The sequence below is a fragment of the Petromyzon marinus genome, chromosome 44, assembly GCF_048934315.1.
Source record: "Petromyzon marinus isolate PM22_M1 ecotype Great Lakes invasive population chromosome 44, UKy_Petmar_22M1.pri1.0, whole genome shotgun sequence".
NCBI classification, from domain to species: domain Eukaryota; kingdom Metazoa; phylum Chordata; class Hyperoartia; order Petromyzontiformes; family Petromyzontidae; genus Petromyzon; species Petromyzon marinus.
The window spans coordinates 5,034,185-5,052,368 of NC_133710.1; the positions used below are offsets into that span (position 1 = coordinate 5,034,185).

The 18,184-nt window shown below is 51.4% G+C and overlaps 2 protein-coding genes across 2 annotated transcripts in view; both read right to left on the reverse strand.

Moving 5' to 3' along the window:
- The window catches only part of PRLR (prolactin receptor), a 59,279-nt gene that overhangs the window by 34,445 nt on the left and 6,650 nt on the right, over positions 1-18,184 (reverse strand). Inside the window, exon 2 of the mRNA XM_032970545.2 lies at positions 13,632-13,822. Within this exon, the coding sequence (XP_032826436.2) occupies positions 13,632-13,821 (190 nt within the window). The 5' untranslated portion in view covers position 13,822. The remainder of the gene's footprint in view (positions 1-13,631; positions 13,823-18,184) is intronic.
- Positions 1,984-12,066, reverse strand: LOC142930902 (uncharacterized). The gene is made up of 3 exons (XM_076074012.1): positions 12,037-12,066; positions 3,079-10,230; positions 1,984-2,993 (listed from the first exon to the last, which is right to left on the reverse strand). The coding sequence occupies exons 1-2, from the start codon at positions 12,064-12,066 to the stop codon at positions 9,046-9,048; spliced, it is 1,215 nt and encodes a 404-aa protein (XP_075930127.1). The 3' UTR covers positions 1,984-2,993; positions 3,079-9,045.

Here is an 18,184-nt window from a genome sequence, read left to right on the forward strand (position 1 = left end):
GGACCCAAGACCACTTTCACGCCGAAGGTCTCATGGAATCTTGAGCGTAGCGTGGTTCTTTAGCCAAACAACAGGTGAATCAACCCGAACCCTAAGGCTACTCACTAGACAAAGCGCATCCGTATACAACCTACACCAGGCTATTGGGCCAAGTGCTGTGAGCGGGTAGCACCTACGAAGGGCAGCACGGCACAACGGAGGCGGCGGTGCGGTCAGATGTCTCCCCAGCGGAGTCGTTTGCGACACGCCGCGCCGGGTTCGTAATTTGAGGCCGAGTCGACCTAGGGGACGCCCACGACCCACGACCGGCTCGGGTAGCCGTCACCGGCTACCCGAACTCGGGAGGGGTGTCTCTGCCGGGTTCGTAGCGCAAGAGACAAAGATCTCTGGGACAGCGTTTTTGGGCTGGTGAGGAAAGTGCTGTGAGAGAGCGCCTATTAAAGGTGGGGGTGGGCGTGTGGCCAGACACCCACAGCACGCGAAACAATTCACTCGGGAGCGGTGGTCACATGGGGGGGGGGGGGGGGCTGTCACGTGGGGTGGGCTATAAAGTGTGCATTGCTGCTTTTCGTAGCCAATTTGCTATTAAATTAAGGTACTAGGTGTTTTCCAAATGTCTTCGGGGTTAATTACGCGTGAACCTAATTAGAATGTGGATTTTGTTCCATTGTTTGCGGGGGAAGGGGGGGGGGACAAGCAATTTAATCATTGCGGGCTGCGGAGTGAAATCTGCTCTTGTCACACACAAAAAAACCCATCAACAGGCCGGCATTTCTGGCAGAGAGGTACACGGCGGATTGGTGAGTGGTCGGCAATAGGGGGCACGCCGCAGCAGCCAAAATGTTGCGACCGTAGACTACCCAGAGACCAAAACATTGATCCCAACTATCGAAACTGCACAACAAGTGAGATATATACTGGGTTTTTTTTGTGTGTCAATGATGAGAAAATAAACAAGCAGACACACAGATGCCTTCCTTCACGCATAAATGTCCTTCCAGCATAAAAGAAATAATAACACGAAGGTATGTTTTCACACATCTTGTCTTCTGGGGGTGCACAATTTCAAGAACTTTGGTTCCAATACAAGCAGACCTCTGGGCCGGTAGGGCGTGCTGCTGGTCACCCACCCCCCTCGTGTGCCGTGCCAGCCTTCGTAGGTGCTGCTCGCTCATGGCACGTGTCCCCCTGCAGTCTGTTACGGCTGTACGGGGGAATATTGTTCGGCACTTGGGCCATTGCACATTGGTTCGAATGCAAGCGAACCTCCGGATCCGGTTTCGACATGCAGTGTCTCATCAGCAGAGGCAGGCTCACTTGAACCAATGGAAGTGAGGCTGCCCCGATGTTTAGTTGCAAGATCCCTCTCCGTAAAGATACGGGGTCCTGGTCAGGAGGAACACATGGGAGATCTCTGTTTGAATTTCTCCACGAAAAAAAAAAGGCATTGGCGCGCAGCCCTGCAACTGCTCCGCGCTGACAGAGACATCTTAACGGATGTGCGAGGACTCACACTTTACCCCACCTGCCGATAGACGTTACCGATTTAGACTGCTCGGTGGACCGAGACGTGGGCAGCGGCGATGGCTGGGTGAGTGGGGGGGTAGAAGCGGGGATTAAAGAAACTCGCCCAACCATTGTGTCAGCAGCCATGCCGGGAAATGGAATCGAACCGGTGACCTCTGGATTGCAAGCCCAGAAGCGGTGGTGGTGGTGCTGCTGCCCGTTGACACCCACTCCGTGGCAGCATCCATTTCATTTCATCGCTGTTGCTGTCAGCTGTAACGTCCCACTGCTGGGCACAAAAGCCTCGCCTCCCCCCCCCCCCCCCCCGACTATGTTCTTCGCGTTTGCCCAGCGGCTCGTGTCCACTGGTGGCCTCCGGTCTCTGCGAGGTCATCCCGCCGTCTCTCCCCCCCCCCCCCCCGCCGCCTACCCCCCTCCCCCGCCGTCTCTTCCCCTCCTCTCGGCTCCCCGCTCCGGGGTTGGTTTCGTCTCTCACCTCTCGCGAGTCGCCCTCTCAAGACGCTGCCCCCACCCATTCCCCATGTCCCATTTCCCCTCCACCTCCTTCGCTCGAACAGCGGCAGCAGCAGCAGCGGCGACATCCGTGAGGTCCCCGCTCTTCTCCTTAGTCATTAATTCCTTAACTGAACTCTTCCACTTACTCCTAACATACTCCTTTCCAGAGATCCATCATCTCACGGTGCAATCACTCGCTCATTGGCAGTCAGTCGCCTTCTTATCGCTCTTCTGTCGCTATTACCGGGGTTCTCGCTTGCTGATCTCGGTGTCTACCAGACACTCACTTACTCAATAACTCATTCACCATCTCACTCACCTACTCACCACACTGCAGGTCACAATAACTCACTCACTCACCCACCCGCTCACTTACTCAATAACTCACTCACCATCTCACTCACCTACTCACCACACTGCAGGTCACAATAACTCACTCACTCACCCACCCACCCGCTCACCTACTCAATAACTCACTCACCATCTCACTCACCTACTCACCACACTGCAGGTCACAATAACTCACTCACCCACCCACCCGCTCACTTACTCAATAACTCACTCACCATCTCACTCACCTACTCACCACACTGCAGGTCACAATAACTCACTCACTCACCCACCCACCCGCTCACCTACTCAATAACTCACTCACCATCACACTCACCTACTCACCACACTGCAGGTCACAATAACTCACTCACTCACCCAACCGCTCACTTACTCAATAACTCATTCACCATCTCACTCACCTACTCACCACACTGCAGGTCACAATAACTCACTCACTCACTCACCCACCCGCTCACTTACTCAATAACTCACTCACCATCTCACTCACCTACTCACCACACTGCAGGTCACAATAACTCACCCACCCGCTCACCTACTCAATAACTCACTCACCATCTCACTCACCTACTCACCACACTGCAGGTCACAATAACTCACTCACTCACCCACCCGCTCACCTACTCAATAACTCACTCACCATCAAACTCAACTACTCACCACACTGCAGATCACAATAACTCACTCACCCACCCACCCGCTCACTTACTCAATAACTCATTCACCATCTCACTCACCTACTCACCACACTGCAGGTCACAATAACTCACTCACTCACCCACCCGCTCACTTACTCAATAACTCACTCACCATCTCACTCACCTACTCACCACACTGCAGGTCACAATAACTCACTCACTCACTCACCCGCTCACTTACTCAATAACTCATTCACCATCTCACTCACCTACTCACCACACTGCAGGTCACAATAACTCACTCACCCACCCGCTCACCTACTCAATAACTCACTCACCATCTCACTCACCTACTAACCACACTGCAGGTCACAATAACTCACTCACTCACCCACCCGCTCACCTACTCAATAACTCACTCACCATCAAACTCAACTACTAACCACACTGCAGGTCACAATAACTCACTCACTCACCCACCCGCTCACTTACTCAATAACTCATTCACCATCTCACTCACCTACTCACCACACTGCAGGTCACAATAACTCACTCACTCACCCACCCGCTCACCTACTCAATAACTCACTCACCATCAAACTCAACTACTCACCACACTGCAGGTCACAATAACTCACTCACTCACCCACCCGCTCACCTACTCAATAACTCACTCACCATCTCACTCACCTACTCACCACACTGCAGGTCACAATAACTCACTCACTCACCCACCCGCTCACCTACTCAATAACTCACTCACCATCACACTCAACTACTCACCACACTGCAGATCACAATAACTTACTCACTCACCCACCCGCTCACCTACTCAATAACTCACTCACCATCTCACTCACCTACTAACCACACTGCAGGTCACAATAACTCACTCACTCACCCACCCGCTCACCTACTCAATAACTCACTCACCATCTCACTCACCTACTAACCACACTGCAGGTCACAATAACTCACTCACTCACTCACTCACCCACCCGCTCACCTACTTAATAACTCACTCACCATCTCACTCACCTACTCACCACACTACAGGTCACAATAACTCACTCACTCACCCACCCGCTCACCTACTCACTAATTCACTCACCATCTCACTCACTCACCACACTACAGGTCACAATAACTCACTCACTCACCCACCCACTCACCTACTCATTAACTCACTCACCATCTCACTCACCTACTCACCACACTGCAGGTCACAATAACTCACTCACTCACTCACCCGCTCACTTACTCAATAACTCATTCACCATCTCACTCACCTACTCACCACACTGCAGGTCACAATAACTCACTCACTCACCCACCCGCTCACTTACTCAATAACTCACTCACCATCTCACTCACCTACTCACCACACTGCAGGTCACAATAACTCACTCACTCACCCACCCGCTCACCTACTCAATAACTCACTCACCATCAAACTCAACTACTAACCACACTGCAGGTCACAATAACTCACTCACTCACCCACCCGCTCACTTACTCAATAACTCATTCACCATCTCACTCACCTACTCACCACACTGCAGGTCACAATAACTCACTCACTCACCCACCCGCTCACCTACTCAATAACTCACTCACCATCAAACTCAACTACTCACCACACTGCAGGTCACAATAACTCACTCACTCACCCACCCGCTCACCTACTCAATAACTCACTCACCATCTCACTCACCTACTCACCACACTGCAGGTCACAATAACTCACTCACTCACCCACCCGCTCACCTACTCAATAACTCACTCACCATCACACTCAACTACTCACCACACTGCAGATCACAATAACTCACTCACTCACCCACCCGCTCACCTACTCAATAACTCACTCACCATCTCACTCACCTACTAACCACACTGCAGGTCACAATAACTCACTCACTCACCCACCCGCTCACCTACTCACTAATTCACTCACCATCTCACTCACTCACCACACTACAGGTCACAATAACTCACTCACTCACTCACCCACTCACCTACTCATTAACTCACTCACCATCTCACTCACTCACCACACTGCAGGTCACAATAACTCACTCACTCACTCACCCACCCGCTCACCTACTTAATAACTCACTCACCATCTCACTCACCTACTCACCACACTACAGGTCACAATAACTCACTCACTCACCCACCCGCTCACCTACTCACTAATTCACTCACCATCTCACTCACTCACCACACTACAGGTCACAATAACTCACTCACTCACCCACCCACTCACCTACTCATTAACTCACTCACCATCTCACTCACCTACTCACCACACTGCAGGTCACAATAACTCACTCACTCACTCACCCGCTCACTTACTCAATAACTCATTCACCATCTCACTCACCTACTCACCACACTGCAGGTCACAATAACTCACTCACTCACCCACCCGCTCACTTACTCAATAACTCACTCACCATCTCACTCACCTACTCACCACACTGCAGGTCACAATAACTCACTCACTCACCCACCCGCTCACCTACTCAATAACTCACTCACCATCAAACTCAACTACTAACCACACTGCAGGTCACAATAACTCACTCACTCACCCACCCGCTCACTTACTCAATAACTCATTCACCATCTCACTCACCTACTCACCACACTGCAGGTCACAATAACTCACTCACTCACCCACCCGCTCACCTACTCAATAACTCACTCACCATCAAACTCAACTACTCACCACACTGCAGGTCACAATAACTCACTCACTCACCCACCCGCTCACCTACTCAATAACTCACTCACCATCTCACTCACCTACTCACCACACTGCAGGTCACAATAACTCACTCACTCACCCACCCGCTCACCTACTCAATAACTCACTCACCATCACACTCAACTACTCACCACACTGCAGATCACAATAACTCACTCACTCACCCACCCGCTCACCTACTCAATAACTCACTCACCATCTCACTCACCTACTAACCACACTGCAGGTCACAATAACTCACTCACTCACCCACCCGCTCACCTACTCAATAACTCACTCACCATCTCACTCACCTACTAACCACACTGCAGGTCACAATAACTCACTCACTCACTCACCCACCCGCTCACCTACTTAATAACTCACTCACCATCTCACTCACCTACTCACCACACTACAGGTCACAATAACTCACTCACTCACCCACCCGCTCACCTACTCACTAATTCACTCACCATCTCACTCACTCACCACACTACAGGTCACAATAACTCACTCACTCACCCACCCACTCACCTACTCATTAACTCACTCACTATCTCACTCACTCACCACACTGCAGGTCACAATAACTCACTCACCCACCCGCTCACCTACTCAATAACTCACTCACCATCTCACTCACCTACTAACCACACTGCAGGTCACAATAACTCACTCACTCACCCACCCGCTCACCTACTCAATAACTCACTCACCATCAAACTCAACTACTAACCACACTGCAGGTCACAATAACTCACTCACTCACCCACCCGCTCACTTACTCAATAACTCATTCACCATCTCACTCACCTACTCACCACACTGCAGGTCACAATAACTCACTCACTCACCCACCCGCTCACCTACTCAATAACTCACTCACCATCAAACTCAACTACTCACCACACTGCAGGTCACAATAACTCACTCACTCACCCACCCGCTCACCTACTCAATAACTCACTCACCATCTCACTCACCTACTCACCACACTGCAGGTCACAATAACTCACTCACTCACCCACCCGCTCACCTACTCAATAACTCACTCACCATCACACTCAACTACTCACCACACTGCAGATCACAATAACTCACTCACTCACCCACCCGCTCACCTACTCAATAACTCACTCACCATCTCACTCACCTACTAACCACACTGCAGGTCACAATAACTCACTCACTCACCCACCCGCTCACCTACTCAATAACTCACTCACCATCTCACTCACCTACTAACCACACTGCAGGTCACAATAACTCACTCACTCACTCACCCACCCGCTCACCTACTTAATAACTCACTCACCATCTCACTCACCTACTCACCACACTACAGGTCACAATAACTCACTCACTCACCCACCCGCTCACCTACTCACTAATTCACTCACCATCTCACTCACTCACCACACTACAGGTCACAATAACTCACTCACTCACCCACCCACTCACCTACTCATTAACTCACTCACCATCTCACTCACCTACTCACCACACTGCAGGTCACAATAACTCACTCACTCACTCACCCGCTCACTTACTCAATAACTCATTCACCATCTCACTCACCTACTCACCACACTGCAGGTCACAATAACTCACTCACTCACCCACCCGCTCACTTACTCAATAACTCACTCACCATCTCACTCACCTACTCACCACACTGCAGGTCACAATAACTCACTCACTCACCCACCCGCTCACCTACTCAATAACTCACTCACCATCAAACTCAACTACTAACCACACTGCAGGTCACAATAACTCACTCACTCACCCACCCGCTCACTTACTCAATAACTCATTCACCATCTCACTCACCTACTCACCACACTGCAGGTCACAATAACTCACTCACTCACCCACCCGCTCACCTACTCAATAACTCACTCACCATCAAACTCAACTACTCACCACACTGCAGGTCACAATAACTCACTCACTCACCCACCCGCTCACCTACTCAATAACTCACTCACCATCTCACTCACCTACTCACCACACTGCAGGTCACAATAACTCACTCACTCACCCACCCGCTCACCTACTCAATAACTCACTCACCATCTCACTCACCTACTAACCACACTGCAGGTCACAATAACTCACTCACTCACTCACCCACCCGCTCACCTACTTAATAACTCACTCACCATCTCACTCACCTACTCACCACACTACAGGTCACAATAACTCACTCACTCACCCACCCGCTCACCTACTCACTAATTCACTCACCATCTCACTCACTCACCACACTACAGGTCACAATAACTCACTCACTCACCCACCCACTCACCTACTCATTAACTCACTCACTATCTCACTCACTCACCACACTGCAGGTCACAATAACTCACTCACCCACCCGCTCACCTACTCATTAACTCACTCATTATCTCACTCACTCACCACACTGCAGGTCACAATAACTCACTCACTCACCCACCCGCTCACCTACTCATTAACTCACTCACCATCTCACTCACTCACCACACTGCAGGTCACAATAACTCACTCACTCACCCACCCGCTCACCTACTCATTAACTCACTATCTCACTCACCACACTACAGATCGCAACACTTATCTCTCTCTCTGCTTCTTCTCCTCTCTCACACTGCTCAACGCTTCACTATTCGCTCTCCTTTTCCCACAAACTCTCACAATAACCGCGCTCAATTTCGGAAGAAAAACACATTTTCACTGAACTCGGATCGATTACAACTTTCACGGTGCTGGTTGTTGCCGGCCACTTGGCGTTTCTGGGTCTTCGGAGGACGTTAGGGGGGGGGCTGCGCTCAGCACCCCGCGATGAGGAGTAAACTCGTGAAATAGAGACAACACGAGCAGAAATACTCGCCACTGAAACCACGAACGACGCGCTACTGAAGAAAGAAAGAAAGAAATTAATAAAACAACGGGTCACCAGAACCAAAAGTTTTTCGTCTGAGTGGACAAACAGGTAGGGTGGACAAACAGGTAGGGTGGACAAACAGGTCGAGTGGACAAACAGGTAGGGTGGACAACCAGGTAGGGTGGACAACCAGGTAGGGTGGACAACCAGGTAGGGTGGATAAGCAGGTAGAGTGGACAAACAGGTAGGGTGGACAACCAGGTAGGGTGGACAAGCAGCTAGGGTGGACAAACAGGTAGGGTGGACAAAAAGGTAGGGTGGACAACCAGGTAAGGTGGACAACCAGGTAGGGTGGACAAACAGGTAGGGTGGACAAACAGGTAGGGTGGACAAACAGGTAGGGTGGGCTCCTACCCCGGCGCACGGAGGGACAGAGTTGCCCACGGCCCGGGGGTCCCCTGCGCCCCGCCACCTCCACCGGCGGCGCTCTCTGCCCGCGTGCTGTGTGCTGTGGGGGCTGCTGTGTGTGTGGTTGTGTGCTGTGGAGGCTGCTGTGTGTTGTGGGGGCTGCTGTGTGCTGTGGAGGCTGCTGTGTGTTGTGGAGGCTGCTGTGTGTTGTGGGGGCTGCTGTGTGCTGTGGAGGCTGCTGTGTGTTGTGGAGGCTGCTGTGTGTTGTGGGGGCTGCTGTGTGTGTGGTTGTGTGCTGTGGAGGCTGCTGTGTGTTGTGGGGGCTGCTGTGTGCTGTGGAGGCTGCTGTGTGTTGTGGAGGCTGCTGTGTGTTGTGGGGGCTGCTGTGTGCTGTGGAGGCTGCTGTGTGTTGTGGAGGCTGCTGTGTGTTGTGGGGGCTGCTGTGTGTGTGGTTGTGTGCTGTGGAGGCTGCTGTGTGTTGTGGGGGCTGCTGTGTGCTGTGGAGGCTGCTGTGTGTTGTGGAGGCTGCTGTGTGTTGTGGGGGCTGCTGTGTGCTGTGGGGGCTGCTGTGTGCTGTGGAGGCTGCTGTGTGCTGTGGAGGCTGCTGTGTGTTGTGGGGGCTGCTGTGTGCTGTGGGGGCTGCTGTGTGATGCTGTGTGCTGTGGGGGCTGCTGTGTGTGTGGCTGTGTGAGCTGTTGGGGGTGGAATACTGTGTGTGTAGCTGTGTTGTGTGTGTGGCTGTGTGTGCTGTTGGGGGTGGAATGCTGTGTGTGTTGCTGTGTTGTGTGTGTGGCTGTGTGTGTGGCTGTGTGTGCTGTTGGGCATGGAATGCTGTGTGTGTAGCTGTGTTGTGTGTGTGGCTTTGCGTGCTGTTGGGCGTGGAATGCTGTGTGTGTGTGTTGCTGTGTTGTGTGTGTGGCTGTGTGTGCTGTTGGGCGTGGAATGCTGTGTGTGCCGCTGTGTTGTGTGTGTGGCTGTGTGTGTGGCTGTGTGTGTGGCTGTGTGTGCTGTTGGGCATGGAATGCTGTGTGTTGCTGTGTTGTGTGTGTGGCTGTGTGTGCTGTTGGGCATGGAATGTTGTCTGTGTAGCTGTGTTGTGTGTGTGGCTGTGTGTGCTGTTGGGCGTGGAATGCTGTGTGTGCCGCTGTGTTGTGTGTGGTTGTGAGTGGAGGCAGCGCTGTGTTTCGCTAAGATAGCGATGTATTATGATGTTGTGCTGTGTAGGGGCTGTCTCAAGATAGGCCGTGATGTATGTTGGTGGGAAAGCGTGTTGCCTGCGTTGTGGTTCGCTGTTGTTGTTGTTGTGTCGGGGTGCCGAATTGTGTCGTGTTGTTCAATTGTGCCGGGTTAAATTGTGTTGGGCCTGTGTTGTGTCGGGAAGGGCAGTACAGAGTGCGGCTGTATGCGGCTTTATTGTGTAATGGTGTGTTGTGCGTGTTGTGTGCGTTGTGTTCCGTGTGTCATGCTGCGGCCAAGGGGCTGTGTTGTGCACGCGTGTGTGGCTGTGTGTAGCTGCCTTGTGCTAGCACGACGCTGCACCGGACGTGCACAACAGCTCTTAAGAACACACACACACACACGGCCGAGTTCCCACACGCACGTTCATCAAACCGGGGGGTATTCACCACCCAGGGAAGGAAGTGGAGGCTCAGCCAAGATTCCCACGGCACGCAGCCAAGTGAGCTGCTATTGGGCCACAACCGTGCCACAACCGGGCCGCAACTGGGTCGCATCTGGGTCGCAACCGGGCCGCAACTGGGTTGCAACCAGGCCGAAACTGGGTCGCAATTGGGCCACAATCTGGTTGCAACTGGGCTGCCACCGGGCCACAAAAAGGCCATAACTGGGCCATAACTGGGCCAAAACCGGCCGCAACTGGGTCGCAATCAGGCTGCAACTGGATCGCAATTGGGCCACAACCTGGTTGCAACCGGGCCACAACTCGGTTGCAATAGGGCCGCAACTGGGCCACAACTGGGCCACAACCGGGCCACAACCAAGGCGTAATCAGACCGCAACTGGGTTGCAAAAGGGCCGCAAAGCTGACCGCATAGCGCGCCGTTTTCCAGGCTGCCGCGGCATGCTTTAGAAAGCGGGGTGGGGGGAGGCGACCCGGCGCCGCCAGCCCTAGGAAACAGTGGCGATGACGTCACGAGGCCAGCGCGGGCGCGACGACGTCACGAGGCCAGCCTGGGCGCGATGACGTCACAAGGCCAGCCTGGGCGCGATGACGTCACAAGGCCAGCCTGGGCGCGATGACGTCACAAGGCCAGCGTGGGGGCGACGACGGCCGCCGCCAATCGCGTCTCTCTCCGTCGCGCGCAGGTCAAGCTCACGGCCGCGGGGGGCCGTGTTTGTGTTCCGTTTTATTTTTAAAACGTCACCGAGAAAAGTACAAAAATAACGGGGCGCCTCGCTCCCAGCGATTAGCCCGAGCGCGCAACCCAAGCGTACGACGCGACATTTTAACGGGGAAGCCGAATCACAGCAGGCGCATGGATTCCGCAACTCGCCTGTCCGCGCAAGTGTTCGGTTGTGTGCACGTATGTTGGACTTCTTACACACCGTACGTAGCCGACCTTGCTAACCGGGGGAGCGGCTGGCGATCATCGCGGCAAGCCCTCGCGCTCGGCAAGCGGTGTGACCGTGGGCCGCGACGCGATACCGGGGCTCAGTTCGCGCCTTCTGCTGGGGGAGGGAACCAACGGGGGGCTACGCTTCGATCAGCGTGCCCGGTTTTCTCGAAGGGAACAAGAGTCCCCACCGCCCTTCCCCCCGCCGCTATCGCAACACAACTTTAAACTAAAGTTTCCGTTCACGTTGGGTCGTCTTTACCAGCGCTCTTGTGCCCACCGGTCCTGTTGCCAACAAGATGGGCACACCACGAACGGACAGAGCTAACGCGTAGCAAACGCTTCCAAGCCTCGGTTGGAAAGCGTTAATAGTTGACGATCGAAGGGGGTTAGAGGGGCCATCTTACGTGGACTATGCACTGGGACGAGGCCCAAGTTGGTCCGAGCCATTCCCGGAGCAACTCAGGTCTCGTTCCAGTGGCGAGGGTGGCATGGTGGCGAGATGTTAACTACCTCGCCCAGTATACAGGAGGTCGTGGATTCGATCCCGACCCTGACGCCTGCTGTATATTTGGAGTTCACGTGTCTCTCTACCCGTGATCGCGTGGATTTTTCTCCAGGTCCTCCGGTTTTCCCCTCCTCATTTAGAATCAACATCACGCTTTTAGAGTATTCGGCTGTTATTTATTTCCATATGATAAGCCACTTCGTTGAGCTATCATTTGTGGCCAGGTCGCTTCTGAAAGAGAGCTATACAGCTCAGTGGGCCTTGCCTAGTGAAATCAAAAATAGTTTTATAGTTTATTCCAGGATTGTCGCAGCACGGCTTGGGTTTTGTATCGACGGGTCGGTCTTGAAAACACAGCAGGGCATACTATCTGCCAGCCCTCTAGCCCAGGAACGCGAGTAATCATTAATCATGGCCAGGGCCACAGGACAGCATTCCTCCTCCTCCTTGCCATGGCCCTCTCTCAGCACTGGGTCCAGTGTGTGGAGTGTGCAGGGTGTGTGTGTGTGTGTGAGAGAGAGTGTGAGAGAGAGGGAGAGTGTGGGAGAGTATGAGTGGGGAGCGGTAGTGCAAGGGTTAGCGTGCTTGCGCTATGAACCCGGCGAGCCGAATTCGATTCCCGTTCACGGAAAACACCAGTGACGATTATCTGAATCGATCCTGGGCCTCCCCGAGGTCGACTCAGCCCCAAATTAGTCCCTGCACATCGCCACTGGGGGAAGAAAGTCGGCCGGGCGTGGTGCTGGCCGCCCACTCCGTTGTCTGCCGCTCCGGCCTGTATAGGTGCTCGCTAACAGCATTTGCCCCAACAGTCTATTAAGGCTATACGGTGGATCTTTGCCTTTGAGTGTGAGAATGCGTGGGAAAGTGTGCAGTGTGTGAGAGTATGCGTGTGGAGAGTGTGGAGGGTGTGGAGAGTGTTGGAGAGTGTGTGAGAGTGTTGGAGAGTGTGTGAGAGAGTGAGTGTGTGTGTGGAGAGTGTTGGAGAGTATGTGAGAGAGTGAGTTTGATTCCTGACTATGGCTCACATTCATGGCAGGTGGTGTCTGCATCTGCCCTGGGCCTCCTTTAGGTTGCCTCAAACTTAAAAACATATTACTGGTGAAGTGCATAAGCAAACATCAGCACTGGAGAGACAAAGGTAGTTGAGCATGGTAGGGTCCACACCACACCCTATTGTGTACTCAGTGACAGCCATATTACCCTATATGACTCAACGAGGAGTCTTTGTGTTTACAACAGTGCATTAGTGCAGTGTACACAACATGTGTAGTGTGTGTACAGTGTGCCACGAGTGCAGGTGTGTGGTGTGTGTTAAGAATGATGGTAATGACAATGATGATGAATGGTATGGGGGTGATGGTGGTTGTGATGATTTTGATAAGCATGGTGGTGACCACGACGATGGTGATGATGGTGATGTTGGTGAAGTTGATGGTGGCTATGATGATTGTGATCGTGATGACGGTGATGATGTGATGGTGATGTCACCTATATCATCGCTCACCAGAGTGCGGCGCCAAAGCTCGGAGCGTGACCCCGAGCGTGACCCCAGGCGTGACCCCGAGCGTGATGACCGAGGGCGTGACCACAGGTGTGATGACCGAGGGCGTGACCCCGCTGACCTCCGTGACCCCCACTGCCAGCAGCGCCTGCAGCAGCAGGGCCAGGGAGCGTACGCCACATCTCCCGCACATCCTAAACGCAGCAACACACACACATACACAATGACAAAGATTCCCCATATAGCCTACACAGGCTGTGGGACAAGTCTCAGCGAACACTTATGAAGACCAACATGGCCACCTTAGTCTCCCCAGTGCCTGATGTTTAGGCACCACACCCGGTCCTAATTTAAGGCTGAGACGACCCAGCGGAGCCCCGTGACCGGTTGAGAACTTTCCCACCGATGTTGGCTGCAATCGGGAATCTAACTGAGGTCGCCGGGTTCAAAGTTCTGTGCGCTAACCCCCACACCCCTCCACTGAAACTCGTACACAAACCCACCAGCTGCTCGATCACACACGCGCACACAATTAAACAAAGGCAATTAAATAATACAATGAAACCCCACACACGCACACGCGCATTCACCCCCCAAGCAAGCATGCTGGGAATTACACCCAGAGACCGAGGAGCCAGTGCCAGGTTATCCTAGTAGAAAAAGTAGCTACTACATATGTAGCTACTACATATGTAGCTACTACATATGTAGCTACTACATATGTAGCTACTACATATGTAGCTACTACATATGTAGCTACTACATATGTAGCTACTACATATGTAGCTACTACATATGTAGCTACTACATATGTAGCTACTACATATGTAGCTACTACATATGTAGCTACTACATATGTAGCTACTACATATGCTAGGGGGCCCCGCACTTTCAAGGGCCCCGCGCTAAATGCTTTTAAGCTATCAATTTCGGTTCAGTGTTTCTGCACTTGCTCTATTACCATAGTACTATACCGCCTTCAACTTTTACGAACGACTGGGTGTTTAAGGCTGTATAGGAAATTTAAAAAATACAATGACTTTACTATGCAAGTAAAAAAAATTGTGTTTTAATATTTACGTGTTTTTTTTATTTAGGGCCCCTTTATCACATCATGCTACAGGCCCCACACGAGCTTAATCCGGCACTGCGAGGAGCACGTGGATCAGAGAGGAACAAACGTGAATTAGCGACATTGCATCAATTACTTCACACGCGGGTTCAGGCAGGACGCGTCGTCGCTAATTAGCGGCAGCTAAAGGGTAGAAACGCGCCCGAGACGGCACGGTCACCATGCGGAGATGGAGCAGCTGAATCAGCTCGGGCGCGGGGCGAGGCGTGGGGGGCATTGGGCGGCAAGATGGATTGTGGGCACCCCCAAAACTATGAGAGATGGCGACAGCAGAGGAGGTGGGGCGAGAGGCCTTCGTCCACAACTATTACTAAACTAAACAAACTAAACTGTTTTACTTTTACCAGATAAGCCCGGCTGAGCTATTTCGCTCGTTTCCAGAAGCGTCCTGGCCACAACTGATAGCTCAACGAAGTGGCTTATCACGTGGAAATGTATGGCAGCCAAATACTCTACACACATGTTTCTAAATGTGGAGGGGAAAAATCGGAGGACCCGAATAAAAAAAAAACACATGACCAAGGGGAGAACACAATGAAGGCATCGTCAGGGTTGGGATCAAACCCACCACCTCCTTCATATCAGGCGGGGGGAATTAACATCTCGCCACCGCAGCACCCCAGCAGTGGATAGAGCTTGGTGGCTCATGCTGATACACAGGAGCCACAGCGGCCAATCGATACAACAACGAGCATTGTCTCTTGTGTGTCTTCACCAGCCCGTTGTGTATGTAGTGTGTGCATGTATGTTGACCTTCTTTCGCACCGGTACGTAGCCAACCGTGCTAATCAGAGGTGCGGAGGAAGGACAACAAACTAAACACAAAAACAGCTTTGAAGAAATTAGTTGTGAATCGAGATGATTTAAAAGTGCATAGCTCCCCAGTGGCGTCCTAATATCGGAAGGGAAGAGCGTTCCAGACGGTCGCAGAAACGCATCTGCAAGCGTGCGATGCGGTGACCGTCTTTGTTCGACGGCCAGCAGAAGGGCGCTGCTGCTGTGACGATGACCGGAGTCACGGTCTATGCTCCTTGACGAGATCGGCAATGTGCTGTAGTTTATTTGCGTGTTATGAGCGTAGGAACAGTAGCGTAACTATTAGAAGCCCCACTGATGGCCGCGTCGAATTTGCGTCATTGTCGTCGACACGAGGCGTTTTGGCTGAAGTTGGAAGAGCCAAGTGAGATGTGCGACTCTCTTTTTGCTCTCGGGAGTACAATGCTGGGGTGGGCAGAGGTGGAAAAGTACAGGGGAGGTTCCAAGCGCTCGCCAAATTAACGATCGCATGTAAAAAAAAAAAACCCAACAAAACGGAATAATAATTGTAAAAATATGGATTTAAAACTAACTATTTTTTTGTTTATTTTACCAGGTAAGGCCGAAATAGGCATTTTTCAGAAGCGACCTGGGAATCACAAAAGACCGCTCAACGAAGTGGCTTCGCACGGGAAAAGTTATCGCAGCAGCCAAATACTCTAAACAGCCACCAAAATACTCTTTGGTTCTTTCGGTAAAGTCACGTAGATAGAAATAAAATAAGATCAAACAAATCGCGACGTTTCGATCGCAACACAAGCGGTCGTCAGCAGGCAAAGGAGTCAGCCCATCTCCAAACCTTTATAAACAGTTTACCTTTAAAGGCCGACTCCTTTGCCTGATGGCGACCGCTTGTGTTGCGATCGAAACGTCGCGATGTGTTTTATTATATTTCTACCCACGTGACTTTACCGAAAGAAGCAAAGAGTGTGGATTCCTGCAGTCACGACAGTTTCAAATCAACATTGAGCCACTAATATATATCACTGCGATATGGATAGTTCAACAGAGTACAAAGTGTCGCTTTTGTGTTGCCCAACGTTCTACAGCGGGCCTTTGTTCTTGTGTACAACAAAAAAATCTATTGAAATATTTTTTTGTTAAACATTATACAAAGTGTAAAATGCCACTTTTCGTACAATGTTGAATTACGTATATCGCATATGTTAGTATATTCAAACAGTGATATCCCACGTGTCTCTTAACCAGGACCCACATATCTAACAGAGAGGAGTCCTCGCCTATAAACCATCTGGGCAGTTCACCAGCAATTAGTTCAAGTGAGCAGCGACTCTGTTGCTGACGTAACACTGAATGTCTAAGCCGGCGCCAGAGGGTTCGTTTGTATTGGAACCGATGTGTGATGGCACTTGCGAATTCACAGCTGCCGAATCGAAACTGCGAAGTCGCAGTTGGGTTGGGGCTGTGACGAAGAGGCCCTGACGCCTGCTGCTGTATATTTGGAGTTGCGTGTCTCTCATCATCATCATTATCATCACAGTGGCTAGGAGATGTTAACTACCTCGCCTGGTATACAGGAGGTCGTGGGATAGATCCCGACCCTGACGCCTGCTGCTGTATACTTGGAGTTTGCGGTGTCTCTCTCTCATCATCATCATCATCACGGTGGCTAGGAGATGTTAACTACCTCGCCTGGTATACAGGAGGTCGTGGGTTAGATCCTGGCCCTGACGCCTGCTGTATATTTGGAGTTTGCGTGTCTCTCTCTCATCATCATCATCATCACGGTGGCTCGGAGATGTTAACTACCTCGCCTGGTGTACAAGAGGTCGTGGGTCCGATCCCGACCCTGACGCCTGCTGCTGCAGTTTATTTGGAGTTTGCGTGTCTCTTTCCCCGTGGTCGCGTGGATTCTTCTCCAGGTCCTCCGGGTTTTCCCCTCCACATTCAGAATCGTGCGTTCAGACTTTTTGGTTGCTGTAAATTCCCACACGGTAAGCCACTTTGTTGAGCTATCATTTGTGGCTGGGTCGCAAATGAAAAAGAGCTATAGGGCTCATTGGACCTTACCTGGTTAAATAAAAAAATAAATTTTAGTTTTTAATATTACTGCCATGGTGGCGGGTGTGCAGCGTGTTATTAGCCGCTAAAATACTACGACTGCAGACGAGTAATACCCCGGTTTACGTGGGGGATGGGTTCCTGAAATGTGCGACGACGAATATCGAAACGATGTAGATCAAAGCGATTCACAGGGTAGTAGTAATAGTACAGGGGTGGTGGTGGACGACGGATAACGAGAAAGACATACCTGTCAACCCATTATCAGTGCCTTCTTATTACAGACCAATTCAGACCTTTTTGGTCACCCCGTGCCCCTTATCAATCTCAACGTTCATCCTACAAAGTACCATCACAAGGGAGATACACAAACAAACAGACAACAAATATGTTACTAAACAAAAACTATTTTATGTATTAATTTTTTATAATTGGTGTCAATGATGCTACTTATTCTTCTACTGTCTGTGATTTTACATAATGACATGTGGATGCTACGGAGATCGCTACTCTTCAGAGTAAATAAAAAGCTGTCCCACGGCTGTGTTTTTTTTTAAATTGGTACGTATGATCATCATTGTTTTGC